We start from the raw sequence: 23,897 nt of genomic DNA, 5'->3' as shown, positions 1-23,897 counted from the left end.
ATTGTGAGAGGGATAAACTAAAAAGAAAAATCCAGAAATCACAATGCATGATTTTTTTAACAATTGATTTGTGTGTCACTGTATATGTATGTATTATTATTTGTTTTTGCATTTATTCATTCACATATTAAGTCATTCATGCATTTACTTATTTTTTTATTGTTTGTATATTTACTAGCTAATGTATGTCATTTTCTAATTATTTATTGCTTGCTGACACTCAACTTATCTTTCATGTTTGGTCCAATTAAATGCCCGAGTCAAATTTGTGATTAATACGTTCAATTTGGGGAAGAGGGGGGATAGTTCCTTTTTATTTTTCAGAGCTCACTTATTGTGAACAGAATTAACATGATAATTTCCCCAATTTCATTGAAATATTTTTTATCGCTGGAAAATGAAATTAAAAATATTTGACGTGAGAACATTTATAAGCTGGTGATACCATAATTCATACTGTTTAATGATGACATTGACGCTATTTTTAGAAATTCAGCAATCTGGCATTCATTTAAGAACTCTGATATCCAGTTGACCATCAACAATAACCTGCTAATTTCAATCTCTGTTATTTTTCGAGCGTGTCAGCTTTTTAATTTTAAGATTTTTTTTCGTTATGCGACCGACTGTCGGGATATATATTTGAAAAAATAAATGTTTCCGCTCAGGTCCCAGCACCACATGCCAAGAAGACTCCTGCGCCAACCAGGGTGTTTGCCTTCAACAGTGGGAAGGCTTTAGCTGTGACTGCAGCATGACCACATTTGGTGGACCTATATGCAATGACGGTAAGAGTTTGCAAATGCTTCTTATTTCTATACATTTTTCTCGCAGACTGTATTTTTCTTTTCTTTGAACACAAAAGAGGCTTTCAAAGTGCAGCCGTTTGCTTTGTCGCTGCTTACCATTTGGGTGAAAAGCAAAGTTCTGAATGTTTTCAAGGTTGGAGAAATATGAAATGAATTCTGTATTTATGCAAATTGTCAAACAGATATCGTCGCATTCGTTCTTTTTCTTTATTGTGCGAGAAGTTGGATGAAATTCAGCTTCGAACCTCGTTTTTGGAGTTGTAAATGCTGTTGGATTACAGAGGCTGCCCGGTTTACGAATGAGAGGTTCCGGACGATTGTTTGTAAGTTAAATTTGTTTGTAAGAGGCTGCATTGCTATATTTTGTTTGTTTAAAGCTTGTGTAAGTAACCTGTATTGTTTTGTACTTAAAAATAAACATTTCATAAAATAATTTGCTCTTTAAACATGAATAACGTTAAGTGTAATTTACTTTCTGAAGATAAGCTTCAAGGGGTCCTCCTCCGTGTTAGAAAGTGGCCGAAAAAAGCGATCCAACCATTTTCTCAACCGCATCAATCTTTCTTATTCCACTTTCATTTCAAAAGAAACGGCTCGCCTCTTCCTTACACTTTACACCAACCATATTGAATGGATGCACGAGATATTAAACAATAAAAATGTCAAAAGTTCTTAGTGCACTGGAGATACAGTATAGTATGTTTACAGACAAACTAGGAAGTAGAAGCCGGATTTCTTCTTCAGGGTGGATGCTAGGTAACCTCTCACAGTGCCACATGGTGGAAAGAAGCACTACAGTAATGTCCTCTACTCGGAAAAAGGTGCTCACAATAAAACAAAATCTAACTTACAGCAATGTCCGGATATTTTTCAACATCCCCCAGAAAAAAATTATCGTATCTACCATTCGTTGTTAGTCGAATGGTCGTAAGTACGGGAGTGTCTGTATCACGTTTTGTAAAAACCAGGGCTTTAAATGGATTTAGGACGCAATCCCTTCACCCCAAAAAACAGTTTATCTTAGAGAATATATATCTTCATCAATTGTTACATTTTGAGTTTTTCCTCGCCCTCATGTCGGTTTCAGATCAGGGGATGGTGTACTTGTGGTCCTTTGGGACTTTGTGATTTGACTAAATTGCATGCATAAAATTGTGCAAAATATAGAACAATTAATCAAACGAATGATGTGCTTTTAAAATTACATGTAGCCTATTTTTGACATATTTTTTGTCATCTAGAAATAAACAAAAAGATCTGACATTTTCTTTTTGAATTGAAAACATCTCAGCGTGAAACGCAAAAAAAAACAATGCCATCCAGAGGTAAAAAAATATACTGTATGTCACACACAATGTTTTGAATTTGACTATTTAGACTTCGGCAGCACGGCAGCGCAGGGGTTGGCGGATGTGTGGCACAGTACTGAGGTAATGGGATCAAACCTTCTGGTGTGGAGTTTGCATGTTCTCCCCGTGCCTTCGTGGGTTTTCTTCCGGGCACTTTGGTTGTCTCCCACATTCCAAAAACATGCATTTCAGGTTTATTCGCCGGGCCAAATTCTCTCAGGGTGTGAATGAGTGAGTGAATGGTCTGTCGCTGGCTGGCAACCAGTTCAGGGATTCCCCTGCCCACTGCTCGAAGATAGCTCCAGCACCCCCGCAACCCTACTGAGAATAAGCGGTGCAGATAATGGATGGATGGATGGATATTTAGACTTCAATATTTATGATAAAATCCAGGCATCACTTATGAGTAGCCTAGATGGTAGTGTGCCCGCTTTGAGACTGGGAGGTCGCTGGTTCGCGCCTCGGCCGAGTCATACCTAATTGGTATAATGGCGGCGCCCTCTGTTGGCTGCGGCTGCATCGGCTCGCTACAACGGGTCAGGTGTATCGACATTTCGTTCTGTGTACATTGTTACAAAGAATGACAATACAAAGGAAATTATTATTATTATTATTATGTATGTTTTCAGAAAAAACAAATTGCTCTAGACTTCAATTCTATGGAATAAACTAGAATTCACAATGACATGTTTATTTATTAACCACGTTCTTAAATTTCACTTAAGAGGTTAAGCAAACAATAGCACAATCTAGCAAAAAGATTGTTTTCTTTCTGTTCAATGTATTGATTTATGAGGACTGTTGACTAGTGGGAGTTTGGAATGGACAAGAAGATCCAGTTCCTACTCATTTTCCCAAAACTAACCAGTGAATTTAGACATCAGGGTTCCACATGAACTTCTATTGCCACCCAGTGGCCAAAAATTACCCTACGTCCGACCCAATGTTGCAGAGTCCTTTAATTGTTTGCACTTCAATACTTAAGATCAAGTTAATGCATATTTTCAACATGTTTTCAAAAACAATCCACTCAGAATTAGAGACATTGGGGTCCAACATGAACCAGCAATGCCACCTAGTGGAGAAAAAACTACAAAAAATCATACCAAATGTTTCCTAGTGCTTCTAATAATAATAATAATAATAATTTCCTTTGTATTGTCATTCTTTGTTAGAACGAAATGTCGATACACCTGACCCGTTGTAGCGAGCCGATCGTTAGGACTTCAAGTTATGTGATAAAATCACTGAATGTACCCCCAAAATTAAAATTGCTCTGTATTTGAAACACCAGCGTCAAACATGAAAAAGCATTGCCACCCAGAGGCAAAAAAAACTATTGTGACCATTTTATTACCATAGGTGCGCTGGCGCCCCCGTTTGACAAGCGCTATTTAAATTGACACAAGTTTGCAACTGTTATAAAAGAAAAATCAAATTCAATCAAAGTAGTTCTCCAAAACACCCACAAAGAGGAAGCAACTACCCACAATGGTATCTCACGGGAATCCACATGCGGCAACGGACAAATCACAGGCAATAAATAACACAAATTGGGCATAATAAGTAATGCATTTTGTAAGGCACTTTTTGTTATCTTTAATCAATGAAATAAAACAGAATCCTTTGAACATTACTTCATTAGTTTAGATTGTCACAGGGGCAATTAATTGGGGTATTGATTCCTGTCTCCGGGAATTGCTTCGCCATCAACCACACAGACCCATTAAAAACCTGGACATGTTGAAAAATAGTTGACAATACATGGACAAATGAGAGAGCAAGACTTTCTCATTTCTCTCTTAAGAAAAACCTTGTGGTATATATTCATAACAGTTATTTTTTCAAGTTCATGTCGTCTTACAATGTGCGCATGTTCAGTTCCAGTCTCTACTTCAGTCCAATCCTGTAAAAACCAAATCAGTTCTTTGTTTTGTTTTTTATTTTAAACCATTATGATAACACATATTTATGATAGATATTGAAAGTTTGTGTTGTTCTGAAAAAGGAGGCCAAAAGTAATCCCTCATAACACTCTCACTGTTTCATAGCCATAAAAAGAAAGAATTACAAGCGGCCTGTATGATACTTGGTCAATCAAGGGTTATGTCCGAGCCAGTGTTTCACAATCCCTTTCTCGTCTAAACTTCAAATAAGAATACACACGATCAAATATTGGCACAGTGTTTATTTGATAACCTATTTGCTCCACTTTACCTTTGAAAACTATATCTTTAACCACATGAAGTCGTAGGACTCAATGGAATATATCATGTTTGGGAGTGAAAGACACCACCTGCTGAGCCGTGTTACCTTAGCCAAAAATATTATTCCAGCACACTTTAAAGAAAACAAAACAAAAAAAAAACAAAAAAAAAACAATAGCCCGGCTCAATATCATTCCCCGTGGGACGCAGAAATACTTGCCGAGAAGTGTGACGAACTCCAGTCGGGGAAAAATAGAACGGAGTGTTTAATCTGTGATGATGGATTGTCACGGGGGGAAATGAAAAATGATAAAACCCTTTCTTTCTGGACTTTTATCAGGGTTCCTACAGGTCAAGGCGAATTAAATTCTAGACTTTTTAAGACTTTTCTTTTTTTTATTTTGGAATATTTTATTCCTCACACACAATTCATCAGAGAGTTGAGTCACCCTACCATACAACAACACAAACAAAAATATATACAATTTATATTCCCCCCCCCCAAAAAAAAACAACAACAACAAAATAGAGAATAAAAGTCAAGTCATTTTCATTTGTATAGCCCTTTATTACAAAAAGTTTCAAAGGGCTTCACAGAGCACAACAACATTTATTAAATTGGACTCCGAGTGCAGGGAAAAGGGTATTCACCGGCAGGTGCTCTGTGGATTGTTATTGGGTCTAGGAAGCGACTGAGGTGGCATCTGAAGAGAAGCCAATAATGAGGCTACAGGTCCGGCCTACTGCTACGGCTAGGCTAACAACTTAAGCTACCACTACCAAGTCTCTATCTCTCCATGAAATGGATGACATGAAGCTACAACTCTTGGGAAACTGACACATTCGTGGCCGTTGTATTTTATTCATCGCAGAGACCTGGCTGAAGTTCCGAAGTAGCTGATGCTAGCGTGTAGCTAACCAGCCACTCTCTAAATCGCTTTCTTACAATGACAAGAGAAGCGCAATTTTGTTATACTTTTGTATAATGATTCTGATAATTCCGTTTTAATTTGTTGATCTCTAGTTGTTATTTTGTAACAATTGTATAATTTCAGTCAGTAGTGACGTCATCTCGACGCAAGTTTGACCTGTGGGGGCTTTTATGTTGGGCGACGCTAAAAGAGATCAAATTAAAAGGTGAGGTCTTCAGACACGAAATAGAAATTGTGTAATAGGCTTCATTCTTTTCTCAAATCGATCTTCATTCAAATAAGGCCTTACAGTGATTTTTTTCCATAATGTACATTTTCTTTAAGTTTTTTTTAAGACTTTTGATTGCCTTTTAAAATTAAATTTAAGATCAAGTCGACCAAAAAAACAACAACAATTAAAACAAAATGCAAAAGAAAAAAAAAACATACAGGCCCTTTTAAACAAATATGTATTTTATAAAAACATTTTTTCAGAAATTTATAGCACTTTCCAAAGTTTTAGACAGGTCAAGTCAAGTTTATTTGTGATACCCTTAAACACAAAGAGTCTCAAAGGGCTGCGCAGACCACAGATTATTGCAAACTACAGACTATTATTACACCATCCACTGATCTAAAACCGACATGAGGACAAGGAAAAACTCAAAACCTCAACATAAGGGGAATGGAGAAACCTTGAGAAGGGACCAGACATGAGGTAATCCCTCTTCTAGGATGACCAGGCTGCAACAGATGTTGCAATAACAAATATTACAGAGATATTGTCAACATTAAATATATGTCCTTCATAAGCTATAGAATAGAAGTGTGTTTTAAGCGTAGATTTAATCAGTTCCACTGAGGTTGCAGATCGAATCTCAGTGGGCACTCCACAGCACCGGGGCCCGAATGTAGAACGCTCTCAGACCTGCGTTTTTCTTCTTGGCTCTTGGGATCACTAATAGACTAGCATGGAAAACAATAAATAAAAAGGATGTTTACAGTACATTATTGGTCCAAATTAAAAACTGGCAGATAACTACCAATTCCATCGGACTTTTATGCTACATTCATGAAGCTTTTTTATCAAACACTTAGCAAGACTTAAAAATTGGATTTAGGACATTTAACACCAATGAAGGCCTTATTTCTAGAATAAGATATTTAATGCCTTTTAAGACTTTCCAAGGATCCACTGGAACCTTGTTCATTCAAAAAGATCGGACGGTTTCAATCGCGGGAACAGCTACGGTAAAGTTACGTGTGGAGTTTATTGAATTATGTTTCCCTCCTCCTGCTTGTATAGCACTCATTAGCATGCTATGGAATCACTACCCTGTGTTGTAGCGATAAAGAAATAATAAAGTTACCCAAGCTGTGCGATTAATTACTCCGGCGGCAGCGTTCCAAGATGGCGGCGAGTATTTACGAGAGCTAATCACATTTTCAGCAATTGAGTGATGTACAACATTGGACGCTGTAAATATATGTAGCAACGTATATTTTCTGGACTATAACTGTGTTGGTTGCTCAAACACAAGAAATAATAACAAACTATATGATTGCGACTAATTGTTTGTGATAGCAAAAGGGAGTAATGGCTTTAAACTTGAAACACCCACATCCAACATGAAACTTAGGGGCAGAAACCTACCACTTTGTGACATATATTGATACATTTCAATCTCAGATCCACAAAAACAAGCAAAAAAAAATAACAATCCTAAGTATAAGATCTACTAAAAGGGATTAGACTTTCTAAAAATAATATACTGTATATATACCGTATTTTCCGCACTATAAGGCGCACCCTTAATGAATGATATATTTTAAAACTTTTGCCATACATAAGACGCACCCCATTATAAGGCGCTATAAGTGCATGCTGGTTTAAGATCAGGTAATTGTGCAATTTTGTAATTGTAATCCTGTGCAGTCCTTCGAGACATTTTTGTGATTAAGGGCGTCATAAATAAATGTGACTTAACTTGACTTGGCTACAGTAGAAGATGTAGTTACGTTATGCAACCGTTAGATGGTGCCGCGCTAAAGGGAATGTCAACAAAACAGTCAAACTTTATTAATAGATAACAAACAAGCTTTCCACAACTCCATTCACTCCCAAAATGAATAAACAGCCATTTTATTATTTTCTCTGAGGTAAAGCATTTTAGTGACACATCTTTAACATCTTTGAACAACAGCAAGGCATATCATTTTACTTTTCCTCCATTTAGTCAACACGCAAAAAAACGTCTGATACTGTTATGGTAAATTAAACGTTAGTGCAATCGCAATATAGTGACACTTGTAATGTGCAAAAACAGCAAGTGCAAAACAATAACAATAAAGCAATAAAATAATAACTGTAAAATGTAAAACGTAAACACACACCAAGTATGACCACCTCTGAATTCTTTAATGTTAAGTTCCCGTGCCAGCGCTGTTGCCTTCATTCGAATAGTTAATGTACTGACACTTCTACTTGCTGCTCTTTGTTCAACAACCCACTGTTCAAGTGTGTCCTCTAACTGGCCATCTCGCTTTATTGCCACAGAAACTTTGTTTAGTCTTCCTTACTTGGCGCAGCTTATCCTCATGCTTCCTCCACTTCCGCACCATCGATTCGTTAATGTTGAACTCTCTCGCTGCTGCTCTATTTTCCGTGTTCTACTGCGTGACTGATCGCCTTAAGTTTAAACTCTGCGTTGTAAGCGTGTCTCTTAATAGGAGCCATTTCAGGGTCTTTATACAAATGCACAAATAAAAGAGAATCGTTGTTTAATATTTCCCAGTATGCACAGCGCACTTCTTCTACGCGAAAAATGGAGTCGGTGGCGGATTCTCTTAGTTGCGAGACCTTGCAATTCAATATTGATCCAATAATATAAGGCGCACCGAAATATAAGGCGCATAGTCAGCTTTTTAAAAAGAAATCAGATTTTATGTGCGCCTTATAGTGCAGAAAATACGGTACATGAAACACCGAGAGAACTACCATTGGATTTATATCACCACAAAAACAAAAACTCAAGTAGAGAACACACAAAAATGGGTATAACCGTATTGTCAAGTCCGGGACTTTGCTAGTCGTTTAAAAAAAATCGAATTTTAACCCACCCAAAGTCCGTGGTGTCTTTGAGGCGGCCCACTCTATCCCTCCTGGGGGATTTGGCTAGCAGCGTTCAAGCATCCGAAGGTAATCTTTAAAGACAAGCACAACGGTGTTTGCTATGGAGACTAAGTGGGTCGAGAAAAAGGCCACCGAGCCCTTCACGCAACTTTTCCCTCGCTCGGTTGATCATTGGCCCCTTCTTGTATCTCGGGGCCATGTCAATATTGTAGCAACAATGGAGCGAGTGACGTCCGATTTCCTAAGGGCAAAGACCAGGCTTACTAGCTAGGGTTCTAATGTGTCTGACCCACTCTCTACTCGGTCACTGGTGTGCTAATATCTGGACAATCGACTGTCTGGGCTGAAGGTCGGTATGGTCTTGTCTAGGTTCACATTTTACAAAAATAAATCTCTGGTCTTGAAATTTGTCTTTAAAAAAATGGCAGAGAAGCAGGCCTAGAAAAAAAGTCAATGATTGTTTTGTATCTCCTGATAGAGTCTTGATCAGATACCTTACATATATGTACTGAATTTTCAGTACCATTTTGAATATCTGGAAAATTTTACTTTTGAGACTCGTTTAGTCGTGGATTTGTGACGTTTTTTGTCTTTTTTTTTTAGTCTTGTGTGAATGTGTACTGTATTCTACGGACTATAAATATGTCCAAGAGTCAAAATAAACTAACCCTGGCAGTATAAGCATTCATCTTTGCAAGAAAAAAATAAATTCAACACTAGTTTTGACAAATGTATGAGGGACATTAAATGGTTTTCTTAGAATACCCTGCCCCCCCCCCCCCTTCCTTTTCATTTCATATTTAAGAATAAATGTGTTCAACAGTCAATATAAACCAACCCTGGCAGTATAAGCATTCTTCTTTGCAAGTGTTTTTATCTTAAGAATTTTTAATTGCAACTTAAAATTACAAGTAATGTCTAACATTAACTTATTCTTTTTATCGTATCCTCTCTTTTTTATTTCACGTTTACCAATAAATGTGTTCAATAGTAAGAAAAATGTAAAAAAAAACCCCGACTGATAACCCAATAGTCTAAATAAACCAACCCTTGGCAAAATAAGCGTTTTTTCCGTTGGCAGCGTTCAATAGTCAAAATAAAGCGACTGTGGGATTACAAGCATTTTTTCTCTTTGCATATTTAATTAAGCATTCTTCATTGCAACAAAAAGTAAAAAAAAAGAAAAAAAAAGACCCATTTTGACAACTGTATGTAACACATTAAATTCTATATTTTTTGGCCTAATGTGTTTTTATTTTTACTTTTTTAGATTTTGTTAAAATGTGGGCTTTTTGTATTTCTCGTTTGTGTTTTAATTTTGTTCATTCCTCTTTTATTTCGTTCAGAATTTCTTTTAGTGTTCTAATTCAGTTTAGCTAAATCTTTAGCCAGGGTTGGGTAGTTACTTTAACTTGATTACTTTCAATTACGTTTGGATGACTCCAATACCAAATATGCTAATAAAAGACAAAATAAACTAAATATGAATAAAATGATGACTCACAACGCGTGGTAAGCTTTCTCTCCTGGCTTTGATCTCTTTGATCTCCGGCAAAACTAACATAAAATGCAACAGAAACAAAATGAAAATAAATCCAAACAGCTTGCCAACATCATTTTTGCCGTTCCATGTATTCCGTTACTCCCCAAGCCTGCACAAAATGTAGTCATTTTATTCATATTTAGTTTCTTTTGTCCTTTATTAGCATATTTGGTATTGGAGTAATCCAAAAGTAATTGAAAGTAATCCACTTAAAGTAACTCTACCCAACCCTGTCTTTGGCCCACTTTAACTAGCAGTTTCTGTTTTACTTGGAGTTTAGTTTGGCTTTGTTTTCCTTTGGCTTTAGTTTTGTGTTGGTTTGTTTTAATGTACTTGGTTTGCTTTGGTTTCTAGTAGAGGTTTTTTGTTTTTTTAATTTAGGGCTCCTAATAAATCTTTTTACAGCAAAATATTTCCATCCATACATCCCTTTTCTGAACCATATGTTCTTACTGTTGCAAACACATCTCCCGGTTACAAAATACAGTCGACCTGGGTAGCTTGGCGAACTCAATTTTAGCATTTTAAGACGTCTCGCGGTTCCAGTGTTCATCCCTCACTGAGACCTTAATGAGGACGAAGGGTATAGAAACGGGACGCATGCAAGCTAGTGAAAGTAGCTTACTCGGGGAACCACAAAGAGTCACGTTTCCCGCATGGCCCATGGACCTTTCATTGCGAGCATTCGGGGATTGGACCAAATCCATTCCCCTCTTCTTCCATTATAGAAACCTTGGAGAGTCCCCTTGACTTCCTATGTTGTTTCATTCATCACGTTTGGACTTCATGTGTCCCCGTCTGTGCTACGCTATCGCTCAGCAGCTCGCCAAAATTCATTTCCTCCCATAGCGATGTTGTGATTTAAGCAAGAGCTGAGCTTAATAGGATTTTGGGGGGAGTCTCAGCCGGAGCGTTTGGTGCCTTGGATGCAACCAGGAGCAGCCTGGCAAAACATTTATCGTCGGCTTGTTTTCGCTCTCGGGAATTGGAGGTAATTAACCTCGCTTAGAGCGCTGATTGTCTCTTATTTGTGTGCTGTTGCTGTGACTAAGTTGCAGTCCATTGGTCAGAAAATTGTTTACAAACCATGTCTTTTTGTTGAGTTAGATCTGACAGCTGTTTTGATTTATTTAGGTGAATTCGGAGGTGTATAGAATAAATTACCAGCTGTTCCTAGGATGGATTCTCCCAAAATTACGCTGTGTAACCCTTTGGTTCCATAGATGGCTATAGACGTTAAAGATCCAATTAGCTAGAATGCCATAGATGTCGAAGATCAAGTTTCGTTATGCAGCTACAGATGAGTATAGATGTCAAAGATCCGTTTTAGGAAGGCTGCCATAGATGGCTATAGATGCCAAATATCCATTTAAGCTAGGCTGCCATAGATCGGAAATCAAGTTCAGCTATGCGACCAGAGACGGATATAGACACAAAAGATCAGTTTTAGCTGCGCTGCTAACAGCTATATATATATGTCAAAAATCAATTTCATTTAGATGCGAATTATCCAGTTTAATTATGTTACCATTAATAGCTACAGCCGTCAAAGATCAATTTTTGTTTTACAAACATAGACGGTTTTTCTACAAAGAGATAAAATGAGTTTGACATACTCTGCAACTTTAAAGGTGGAGTGTGTAGTTTGAGGTGTCCTTAAAAGGTTGAAAATTAAATATTTCCTCTTCTAAGTATGTGGCAGCAATGCTCAACTAAGTTCAAAGGCCCCTTATGCTTTATTTAGCACCTCCTAGTTGTAAAAATAACATTCATTCATTTAGATAAAAAAAATATGAACTTAAATAATGAGCAGAAAGGCATGAACTATCATATAAATGTGCCTCTTAGGTCAAGAAATTTGTATATATTTTTTGAGGTTTTGAGTTTTTCCTTGCCCTAATGTAGGTTTTAGATCAGGGGATGGTGTCATAATAGTCTGAAGTTAGCAATAATCTGTGGTCTGTGCAGCCCTTTGAGATTCCTTGTGATTAAGGGCGTCATAAATAAACAGGACTTGACTTAAAGAAATCAAAAATCCATATCAGCTAGGCTGCTATAGACATCTTTATTCATCAAAGATCTAGTTTAGCAACGTTGCTATAGATAGCTGTATACGTCAAAGATCCAGTTCAGCTAGGATGCCATAGATGGAAGATCCAGTCTTGCTATGCTGCCACATACGCTATAGCTGTCAAATCTTCTTAACCTCAAGTTGCCATGGACAGCTATAGATGTCAATGTTTCATTTTAGCTATGCTACCTTAGACAGTGATACATTAAAGATCCAGTTCAGCTATTCTTCCATAGACAGCTATATACATCAAAGACTCAGTTTACTTTAAAGAAAGCCAATGTAATTACAGTCGGTTTCTGTTAGCTGATATTGCTAGCATGGACCTATTACAAATATTCCTTCATTTTAATCGCTTTAAAAAAAGGTTATAAATAGGTTTGATTCTTTTGCATTTTTTAAACCCGTTTCAATTAAATCAGTTCAGTTTGGTAATGTGGAACCCAAGTTGAATTGGTAATCTATTATGGTCATGTGTTTAGCTATCACAGTTAACATGCCAACTAACCAATATACTCACTTTGAAATAAATTCTTGTATTTTCTCGGCTTCAATGTAAAATAACGGCCATTTTTCTTGCACAGTTGTCACAGCGTCCAATAAAAGACAACACGTCTATTGTGCATAACTCAGTTTTATTGTCACCTGGTGCCTACTCGTACTTGCACCCGGGGATCGTACACAGTCACTGGTACTCCAGATATCAAGTTGAACAGAAATTAAACCCAAGTGCGAGACACCTTAACAAGCACAGAGCTAATACCGACTGTATTTATTTTTTTATAAAGACATTCTATTCACTTCAGATCTGGAGAACAGCATTTAATTTATCGTTCTTATGATTTTTTACCATTTTAATGAAGTAGACAAACGCCGAGTACTTTTCAGTACCGACTCTTCATCGTTGGAGATAATACACTCTGAAACGGCGAGGCGTCTCGTCCTTGACCCGCTTACGGGAAAAGAAGTGACGGACGGACGAAGACGGATGTGGACGGACGTAGAGGGACATATACGCAGTAGCTGGGCGTCTCGGGAGCTGTCAGACGAGATAGAAGGAAAGCCGGGAGAAATCCGCCGACCTAAGACCTCTATCTCTCTCGCTGACAGTCAGGATTTAGTTTAGTCGGACGCATTGCAGATCTTCCAATACAGCCAACATTTGCATCCGTTTGCAACGTTGGTGAAATGATATTCTCCGTATGTTTCTCGATGGTCTAAGACAGGGATGTCCAAACTTTTTAGAAAACGGTCCAGATTTGGTCAGCTGAAAATGTGTGAGGGCCGACTATCAATGTTCCCTCTAGGTTTCCACGGGTCTGAGCGTTCACACAAAGTCGGTGAGCAACGCTTGAAACAACAGTGAGCAACCATAATCCCAAGTGTGGCAAGATAATTCATTATCAAGTTACATTTTACTGAGTTTACGGAAATGTAAAATTATTTTCCTCTTTTGAATGAATTGACTCGTGTACTATTGCAAAGGTTGTACGGCCTACAGACGTCGTTTGTTCTTACAATTCTTTCACAAGATATCCATTTCTTTTCATTCCCTGATATATTTTGTCGCATAATATTAACATTTTGGGGGGCTTATTTAGTTGGTTGCAAGATACAGAACTGTACTTAATCACATTTTTTAGTGGAAGTACAATGTTGGCAACAAGATTTACTTGATATAATTGGAAATTATTTGAATGCAACGCAAACATTTTTTATCCTTTTTTCCGTGTTTTTTTTCTACTTTTTTAAAATTCTTTTAAAAAAGTCTCATTGTGTTTATTTTTTCCGAGCTGTTACTTTTTTCTTTTTATTCTCTACTTACTTTTTTCCTACGTTTCGTTCGTTTCTTTTTTTCTGGCTTTTATCTAAATTTTTCCTTCTTTTTTTCTCAGCTTTTCACTACTTTTCTTTTTGGTATTTTTTTCTTTTTTGTTCTATTCCCCCCTTCTTTTAAGTCATTTTGTGCATAGTTTTACATAATATTTGGTCATGTTGGGATTAAAGAAGCAGAAACAACCCGAAGAGCCGTTTAGGACCCGAAAGAGCCGGTTCCTTTTAGTGAGCCGAGCCGAAGAAGCCGGTTCTCGACAAACTACTAACTTTACTCAACTTCGTTGTACTTCGACTCGACTTCAAAACACCGCATTTAGGACACAACGTCAGGGGAACCCGTGTGTTTTTACCTTCATGCACTCTAACTTTGACTTAAGTCCCTTCTTAAGTAGTAATTTTGAGCCCTCATTTTTGTGCGCTGGCTAGATTTTCTTGTGCGCTGAGAATGTGCAAGCGGTGCGCAATTGCGCACGCGCGCAGCTTAGAGGGAACTCTGCCTACTATTCAGACTGGTGTTCTTTGAGGAGTCTGATAAATTCACCCTCGGTGAAAGGTTTGCAGTGTAGCTCGCCTTTGTAGCATTTTCATTTGACTCCCTGGGTCTCCAGACAAAGCATTGCCGTGCCGTTAAAACAGCTTCCAGTCGTTTCACCCATTCACAGCATCTGTTTCCAGTTAGCTTGTCGTAGTCAGCATGTGTCATCTGACTCCTGGTACAGCAACTCACCCTGTGTTGTGCTGTGGGCTTAATGTTCGGTGTCAGGTTGAGGAGAGCGTAGTGGAATCAAAGATGGTGAATGTGTGTGTTTTTGATTTTAGCCACCTTCCACTAGAAGGGGGAGGGTATGTCTTCGGACTATATATAGATTGATATATGTTTCGTCTGGCAGTTCCTTTTGATATTATATTCTTTGAAAAGAGCCGCAGTCTCGACATATAAGGCTGATACAATTGCTTCGGATTTCGGTGAAAAAACGTAGTTCAATTTCCGGGAAGCAGCTGCCCTCATAGTCAACTTTCCTTTTTTGATATTCAGTCGCCATGTCAGAAATGGGGTGTGCTAAAGTTCTCAAGGTGGCCAAAGAGCTACTGCCACCATGTGGTGAAATTTCTTTAGGGGTGTAAGATGATTTTATACTGCGGTCAACATTTCTGGCGCGCCATTTATAACTAATTTTATGACAGAGTTCAGGAGGCAGAAAAACTGGGATCATGGGTCGTAAGTAGCTCCCGGGTGGGACTTTGGACAAGCCTGGTTTTAGGAAATGTTTAATGATTATCTCCCAAGATTAATCCAATATTTTAGTTTATAGCCATTTAGTTTTTGCTAGTAAGTCACGTTAAAAGATCCATTTTGAAATAACAATTAATTTACCAATGCTAATTAGGCTCGTTGCTAACGTGGCCACAAGCTTATAGAGAAGCAGCCCTCTAGTCGCTAGAAACCAAAGCTCAATACTCATTGGACATGCAGTGCTCTTATTTTGGTAGTTTTTACCGATCCATCGGATAAGACATGAATATAAATTCGGATTTTCCGTTGACATCTGCCCATCCCAAATAACCCACTCCATCAACTTAACGCATCAAGTATGAGCATCGAAAGCCCCATTACCGACAAATTGCCTTGTCGAGATTCTAATCACTCTTGCGCTATGGAAATGAAGCCAACTGTCATTCATTGGAAGTGGCTTTTGTCACCGTAAATATGAATCCATGTCTGAATTAGACGACTTATTCTCTCCTGACTCATTAATATCAGGCTCAGTGAACAACATCGTTGTTTTGCAAAAAGCCTCCTGCGCAACGTCGAAACATCGCCCACTGCTAGCGTAACTCGCTCGCTGCTATCAGGGTTTGTACAGCTTTTTTGTGGCCAAATTCAAGCACTTTTAAGGAGTTTCAAAGCAATTTTTAATTTATCCAGTACCATTAACAGAAGAAATCCAGTGTGAATCTTGTATTTTACAGAGCCACAGATATATCTGCGTTTACATATGCGTTTTTTTTTTATCTTGTGCGAGCATTTTTTTATTAAGACATACGATTTTTAGACTTGTTGAGACAAATCGTATTGACTAAAATAACAGTAATATATACAGTAGTTTATATTTTCAGTTGCAGGAAGTTCTTACCATTGGGTAAACACTACCTTAATTTTTTGCGTTGCTCATAATAAAAGTCCATAATTGATATGTAATCCTTGCACAAATGCACATTTCATAGTGCCCTGATTGGTTGTAACATGCACCTGTCCTTCTGGGTGCGACCCATAGGGGGCCATGACGATTTGCGGTACGATGTCATACAAACTAATGCCAGCTGCCGTTAATCTCAAGGGAGGAAAAGAGTCAATGGCAAAGCGAAACCGCTGGAGAGCAGGGTCGGCGTCACTTTTAAGCAGATTTCTTGAGGAACAAGGCGACAGTTTCAAGTGTTAAAAAGCACTACATCCAAAATTCAAGCACTTTTTAATCCATGAAAAAAAAAATTCAAGCATTTGTTTTGTAGGGATTTCAAACACTGGTACGAACCCAGTGCTATGGACGTCTTTAGCATTAATGTCTAGAGTGCAATTGTTAATGTGTCAAAGGTAAATTGTGTAATACTTAGCCACTAGATGGCACTGTATTGTCTGTTACTAACAAAAACAGGGCCAAATGAGCAAAGCCTAGCAGTAAGATGCCAATAGAACACGGCGGCGACTACTAGGTATGGATACGGCTATGTAAAAGAAAATACAAATTTCTCAACATAACAGTATTTATAAAAATTAACATTGGTATGATAGTTCATTTATTTCTGCCCATTATTCAAATCAATGTTTTTTCTGTACCACTAGGAGGCATTAAAGATTACACACCGTCTCTTTATTAACTAAATACTAAACACGGGTGAGAGGGAATGCTTTGCTAATGAAGTACATATACAAATACTTACCAACTCAACCAATACATCCACTAAACCACAGTTCTTAAACATGGGATCTGCAGGCCAGATGAGGTTTAATTCGGCCTGCGAGACAACACTCAGAGAAGCACAAGAGAAAAATCAACTGCAGTTTGAAATATGTGCACTTGATGTTGAGAAAGCCAGGCGCCACTTTGCAAAGCAACTGCAGATCTATTACTTTCTCCTTTTTTCTCGTTTTCAGTTTTTTCTCTCTGTTTTTCTGACCGTACACTCTCTCTTGTTTTTTTCTGTTCTACCCCATTTTCTTTCTCCCTCGCTTTTTCACTTTTTCTGTTCAGCTCTCCTTTCTATCTCTCCCTCTCTTCCCTTTTAATGTCCTTTTTTCCTTAGTTCTCTCTCTTTCCTTAGCCATCTCTCGTTTTATCACTTTCTCTGTTCTCTCTTTAGCTCTCTCTTTTTCACCTCCTTACTCTCTCTGTTCTCTCTCTCTCGCTAGCTCTCACTCTTATTTCCTCTCAATTTCTCTGGTCTCTCTCTCTAGCTCTCCCTCTCTCTTTTTCTTATTTTCTCTCTGTCTTTCTTTCCTTAGTCCTTTATATCGTTGCCATGTCTCTTTCTCTCGCTTTTACTTTGTTCTCACTTTCTGTTCTCTCCCTCTAGCGCTCCCTCTCTCTATTTCCTCTCGCTTTCTTATTTGCTCTCACTTTCTCTGTTCTCTCCTTCTAGCTCTCTTTAACTCTCTCATTGTTTCCCTTAGCTCTCTCTCCCCCCTCCCTCCACAGCATTGAGTGAGTTAATGCGCTAGTGAATTGAAACCAATGAATCGGCGTCAAATGAATTTAGCTAGACCTTTTGGAAAGAATCCACGTTTCATCACCTTCTATTTCACCTCCCGGTCCAGGTTACTCGTGTCCTTTATGAATTTGTCTCGGTCAATCGTTCTTTGGGAAACCATCCCCCCCCCCCCCCCCCCATGCTTTGTTTACTCTTGAAATGATAAAATACCGTAAATTCCGGACTACAGAGCGCACCTGATTATAAGCCGCACCCACCACATTTTAAGAGGATAACCGCTTTTGTACTTACACAAGCCGCACCTGTATATAAGCCGCATGCGCCCACATTAAAACATGTAACGCAATCACAAATGTAACCCAAACCCGACTATAAGTCCTGCGATTGTAACTGATTATAAAGTACACAGTCCAAAAACCACAGCCGGCAAAATGAACGGAAAATCATACCGGTACTTAAGGTTTGATGCAGACCTGCAGAGTCCGGGTCCCGTTGAAAGTAATCCAAGGAAAAAAAGTCTATATTTCCAAATGTACGGGTGGGAAAAATATATATCCACTATTGTCCGCTGCGTCCAAAAACACGTCTCACCTTTACTCCACTTCCCGTCAGCCCCCGTTGTATTCGCCCCTTCTTTTTGATTCGCTCGTGGAAAACATATCAGAATAAGTCTCTAAAATAAATACATTACAAAAATATACAGTTCCAAATGCATATTATACATGGTTACACATATTTACAAAGAAAGACAGTACACCGAGAGAGTTTTCAAAGCTTTAATAATAATAATATAACTTTCATCCCAAACCGTGACTGTGACAGGTAGCAACACGCTACTAGCAACACGCTCGCAAAACAGTACACAGGTCTGTTAAAAAAAAATATACCGTACTTGTAAAATTCACTGTAAACCATCCTTATCTTCCCCCTTGCAACTGATGCCATCAAAGTCATCTACGTCAATGTCGGAAAGAAGCTTTGTCAAACAGACGTCGTCCCGCGCTCCCCTATTCCAAAACACGCTAGCAACACGCTCTCAAAGTAAAGTGTACGTGCAATAGCTCTGTTTCCTTCTTTATCGGGTTGCTCGATTGCTTTCAGCTTGAAAGCTGCGCCGTGTGCCTTTCTTTTTGCAATTTGCATGACGAGGGTAAGTATACGCTGATTTAATTTGTGCACAAGCTAAGAAGTTGCAGTCTTCCTCTGCGCATATATTCCAGCGGTCTAAATCTTACCTTTTGTACTCGAGCGCCGCTGGCGGCCGTTAGAAAAATTACATAAATTGGCCGCATCACTGAATAAGCCGCAGGGTTGAACGTTTGGGAAAAAAGTAGCGGCTTATAGTCCGGAATTTACGGTAATTGTTTTACAGTGATGTCTGAAGCGTACCTGAAACCTTGTGAGGTGCTATAAATAGTTTATCTCCATTTATAGACTTCATTTTTGAATTATTTCTTTTTTATTCCAGTAGATTTTCGAAAAATATTGTTCACAATGTAAAAATGCAAATACAAATGGGAGATGATTTTGTGCTTTGTAATTTTTTTTACGATATTATTTGAATATATATCAGTAATTAGCAAATGGGCTGACTAATGAAGAAAAACAATTCTCGATTCTATCAAATGAAAGAATTGTACAGCTTAGAGCAGACATAGTGGAATGGATTTGCTTTTTTTTCCCCCAAAACTATCAAAAGCAAGACATACAATATATACATCGCTTATAAACTACCCCTTAAAATGGCCTTAAAATAGCCAAAATAAAATAAAATTGTACGCAAAATAATCATAAACATTGATTGTCGTTTGATTATATAGATAATAAAGTTTATTAAAATTTTAAAAGTACAAAAAAAGAAATACAACTAATCTTAAACCATATACTGTAAATTCCAGTAATGAAAGGAAATAAAACCAACCAAATCACAATAGAATGAACTGTAGTCCTTAACACAAGATTGACTGAAGAGAAGGCAGAGTTCCAGCAGGGCATTATCGCCATCTACTGTTAAGGAGTCTAATTGACCCTTGTTTTTTTTTTCTTCTTAACATTATTTTGCCAAGGCAAAGCCACGACCCACAGAAAACAGGTCCGTAGAAAATAAAATATGTCAGATATATTTTAAAACTCACCACATGTATATATATTGTATATTTTTAAATATACATTTTGTAAAGAGATCTTTTCACATTTTTTTTTATTTTAGTGGAGTTTAATCAATTTTTGTATAGTTTGATCCCTCAAAAAAGTGACACACAAATCAACAAGATACTGTGAAGATGTTTTCCTAAAATGAAGGTAAAATAAAAAGATTCTATATTATAGATTATAAGAGATAATTGTGCTTTTATCATTTCTTCTGTCTCTGAAGAAGAAGAAGAAATGGAAGCTAGAGCTCTTGTTGGTGATAGGAATGAGTGGAGAGGTGTCGTAAAAGGATAGTGGGATGTTTAGACGCGTTCTAAAGGATGGGCAGGGCACCTGTATGATGCGGCAGGGGTAAACCAGTGAAAGCTGTCGGGCCCTGCTGTTGAACAAACGAGTGTGTTGTGTCACCATGACCCGAGTTACACGGTCGATTTATTGCGTCCCGTTTCATCTGGAGGGACGAAAGCATGACCAATTTAGGTGCCGAGGTGCCTAACTCGTTTGGGTGTTTGGGCATTTGGGTTGGCCATGGTCCCCCACAAATGTGTGTGTGTGTGTTTTTTACCTTTCTTATTTTCTTTGTATTTGTTTGTCTTGCTGTCGGTCACCCCTCTTGAGAGATATGACCAGGGTAGATAGATAGATAGATGAATAATTTCTTCAGGATAGTATGTCTCTATTAGGGTTCCCGGATCCCTCAAGCTCTTCCTGTGGTGTGTCTTGGGCAAAGTCAGCCTGGTGGGGCCCATCCCTTTCCAAGCTGTTTTTTGGGGTAGGGGTTTGCTCCCCTGCATGATACAGATAGTAGTGGGTTCCATGGTTACCATTAGCAGGACAAGCCTTCTAATCTGAGCCAAATACAGCACCTTCATCCTCTGGTCACCGTTGTTCTTTAGTGAAATGCGTCATCCCGCTCTTCAGAGATGAGCAGAAACTCCGCATTGACGGGCAGCGACATGTGACAATACTAATACTAGATCCTAAATTGCCAGTGAAAATTTTTTGAGTGTCATATGGCACAATGTGTCGCTTTCATATTTTTGTTTAGTTTACCTCATTTTTCTAATACAATTAAAACTATTTTTTAAAAACAAGCAAAATCTAATGTAATTTCCATTTTTTCATCATAGCTTTTTTTTAAATGTTTCATATATTATTTTTGTTACAAATAATATAAATATATACATATATACACACACTTATGTAGATGTATATTATATATCATTTGTAATAGTTTGATATATTAAGGTAATAATATGATTTCTCTTTTTTGTATGTTCCATATTTTAAAGAAAAAATATTTAAAAACAGATGGATTATAAATGAGACCTACTTTTAATCATACATTGAAATAAGAAGTCGAAAATAACGAAACATTTTTTAAACATCTGCTAAAATACGGTGTAATGAAAAAGAATACTTAAAATAATTAGCTACCTGACAGATCATTTAAGTCAGTTGTCATTTATTTTATACCTAAAAAAATTTAAATCCATAAATGTTTGATTCGAAAAGTTGAATACATACAATAAAATGGGAAAACAAACACAATACATAAAAACATACCTGAAATTATTATCATTTTTGCTGCAAGGATCTCGTATATTATATACAATTCACTTAATGCTATTTATTCATTTCTACGTCAAATAATAATAAACAATAAAAATCATGAATTTGAATATATAGTACATTTATTGATGCTCTGGGAGGAGAAATCCCAAGCCTAACTACATGCATTTCTCTTTTTAACCACTTGGGGGCGCACCCGAACAGGCCAAGTTATTCTAAAGCCTCTTATTAGCGCATTACTCCAGGGATGATGTCATTCCATTTCCATGCTGCAAGACTCAGCAACTCTAGTAAAATAAAGCTAAATTAAACAAAAAACATATAAAAGTCACGCTTTAATGAGCTAAAAAACCGTTTCATTAATTGCTGTTCATTATTTTGCTCCTGGCACGCAGTCATTGTATCATTTTCTGAAATACCGATTGCAATTTGGGATTAGCGGAAAATAAACACAGCATGCGTGTTATTGGGGTGAAGTAAAGATGCATAATCCCCACCCCCCCCCTCTATCTAATTTTTGTGCTTTTTATTATTAATTTCTTATGCTTGATGGTTGTAGTTTAAGAACCGGAAACAAGACAAAACGGCGTGTGGATCACTTGTTTTTCTTAAAGTCAAGAAGAGATGACTATGAGAGGAAGGATAGAGGAACAAGAATAGAATAAAGTGAAGGAGAGAAAGGAGAGAAAGACAAGGAAATAAAGAGAAACATGGATAAATGTAATGAAGAAAAATAAAGCAACAAAATACAAAAGAAAAGCGAGGAGAAAGTGTAAAAGAGATAAAGTGAGTGCAAGAAAGAGAAAGAATATAGAATGAAAGAGAAGAGAGAAACATAGAAAAAAAGAAAATGAGAGAACCAAAGCCCAAAAAAAGAAAATGAAAAGAGAGAGAAAATATATGAGAAAAGAGAAAAAAGACAGGGAGCAGACGAGATAAAGAAAAGGAAAAATAAAAATATGTAAGTGGACAAAAAAGTGAAAAAAACAAAAAAGGAAAAAGGGAAAGAAGAATGAAAAAGAGAGATAAGACAGGAAAAAATAAGTGAAAACAGAAAAGAGAGTGTAAAAGAGAGAAAAATAACAGAAGAGTGTAAAAGAAAACAGGAAAAAAAGAGTGTTACAGAGCTAAAAGCAGAAAACAGGAAAAAAAGAAAAAGTGAAAGAAAAGAGAATTAATATAGAATGAAAGAGAAGAGAGCAAAATAGAAAAAATAGAAAATGAGAGAACCAAAGACCAAAAAAAGAAAAGAAAAAGAGAGAGAGAAAATATTTGAGAAAAGAGAAGAAAAGACAGGGAGCAGAAGAGAGAAAGAAAGGGAAAAGTAAAAATACGGAAGTTGACAAAAATTTGAAAAAACAAAACATGAAAAAGGATAGAAGACTGAAAAAGAGATAAAACAGGAAAACTAAGTGAAAAAGAGAAAACGCAAGAAAATGGGAAAAAAAGTGTAAGAGAGAAAAAAGAAATCAGGAAAAAAAGGAGTGGAACAGAGCTAAAAGATGAAAACAGGAAAAAGAGAAAAAAAAGACAAAACCAGAAAAAGTAAATAAGAGAAAACAGGAAGTAAGAGAGGGCAGCACGGCAGCGCAGTTCTAAGGTCTTGGGAACCTCCTGTGTGGGTTCAAATCCAGCTACCGGACTTCCTGTGCGGAGTTTGTATGTTCTCCCCGTGCTTGCGTGGGTTTCCTCCGGGCACTCTGGTTTCCTCCCACATTCCAAAAACATGCATGTCAGGTTAATTGGCTGGTCCAAATTGTTCCTAGGTATGAATGAGCGAGTGAGTTGTCTGTCCCTGTGTGCCCTGTGATTGGCTGGCAACCAATTCAGGGTGTCCCCTGCCCGAAGATAGCTGGGATGGGCTCCAGCACCCCCGCGACCCTACTGAGGATAAGCGGTGCAGCTAATGAGATGAGATAATGAGGAAGTAAGAGTGAAATAAAGAGAAAAGGAAATAACAGGAAAAAGTGTGAAAAAGAGAATAAAAGAAGAAACTGGGAAAAAAGTGAAGAGAAAATGCAGATTGGAAACAGAAAAGAGTATGGAAGAGAAAACAGTGTACAAGAAAAAAAAGAAAAAGGAAAGAAGGAAAGCGAGCGAGAGTGAGAAAGCGAGAGGAGCTTGTGATACAACAATGCGTTGAGGAGGGGTTGGGGGGCGCTTTCGCTCGCGACCGCAAGCTCTAGGGCACAGCAGCTTCAATTCCTGCAACGCTCTCTCTCAGCCTCCACTCATTCGCTGTGTGGACACAATCCATTTGCATAGAACCTCCCCCTTCTCCCCTCTTTACTTCCTGCCGCCCTTCTCTCTCTCTCTCTCTACCCCCCCCCCCTTCCCCCTTTAGTACTCCACTCTCTCCTCTCGTCTTCCTGCACATCTTCTGCAAGAACCAAGCCGATGCTGCATGTTTTATGCAGCCCTGGGCTTTTCTTTCTTTTCCTTTTTTCTTCTCCACCGTCCCCCCCCCCACTATTCCCCCCTCCTCAGCCAGGTGCTCTCGCATTTTTTTCAATGAGAGTGCGCGGATGGGATCCCACAGGTGCTCTCATGCAAAACAGAGATGCTCCGCGGAAGCTGTGAAATGAAGAAACTCCGCTCCGCTTGCCT

At 37.9% G+C, this 23,897-nt stretch overlaps 1 protein-coding gene across 11 annotated transcripts in view; it reads left to right on the top strand.

Moving 5' to 3' along the window:
- The window catches only part of LOC148354133 (neurexin-1a-like), a 370,466-nt gene that overhangs the window by 188,427 nt on the left and 158,142 nt on the right, over positions 1 to 23,897 (top strand). For all 11 annotated transcript variants that reach the window (XM_088351405.1, XM_088351402.1, XM_088351398.1 and 8 more), the window contains one exon: positions 669 to 788. In XM_088351405.1, coding sequence (XP_088207531.1) covers positions 669 to 788 — 120 coding nt within the window. The remainder of the gene's footprint in view (positions 1 to 668; positions 789 to 23,897) is intronic.

The sequence above is a fragment of the Urocampus carinirostris genome, chromosome 13, assembly GCF_059441175.1.
Source record: "Urocampus carinirostris isolate Australia breed hairy pipefish chromosome 13, RoL_Ucar_1.0, whole genome shotgun sequence".
NCBI lineage: Eukaryota > Metazoa > Chordata > Actinopteri > Syngnathiformes > Syngnathidae > Urocampus > Urocampus carinirostris.
This window is presented reverse-complemented; position numbering and strand designations above follow the sequence as displayed.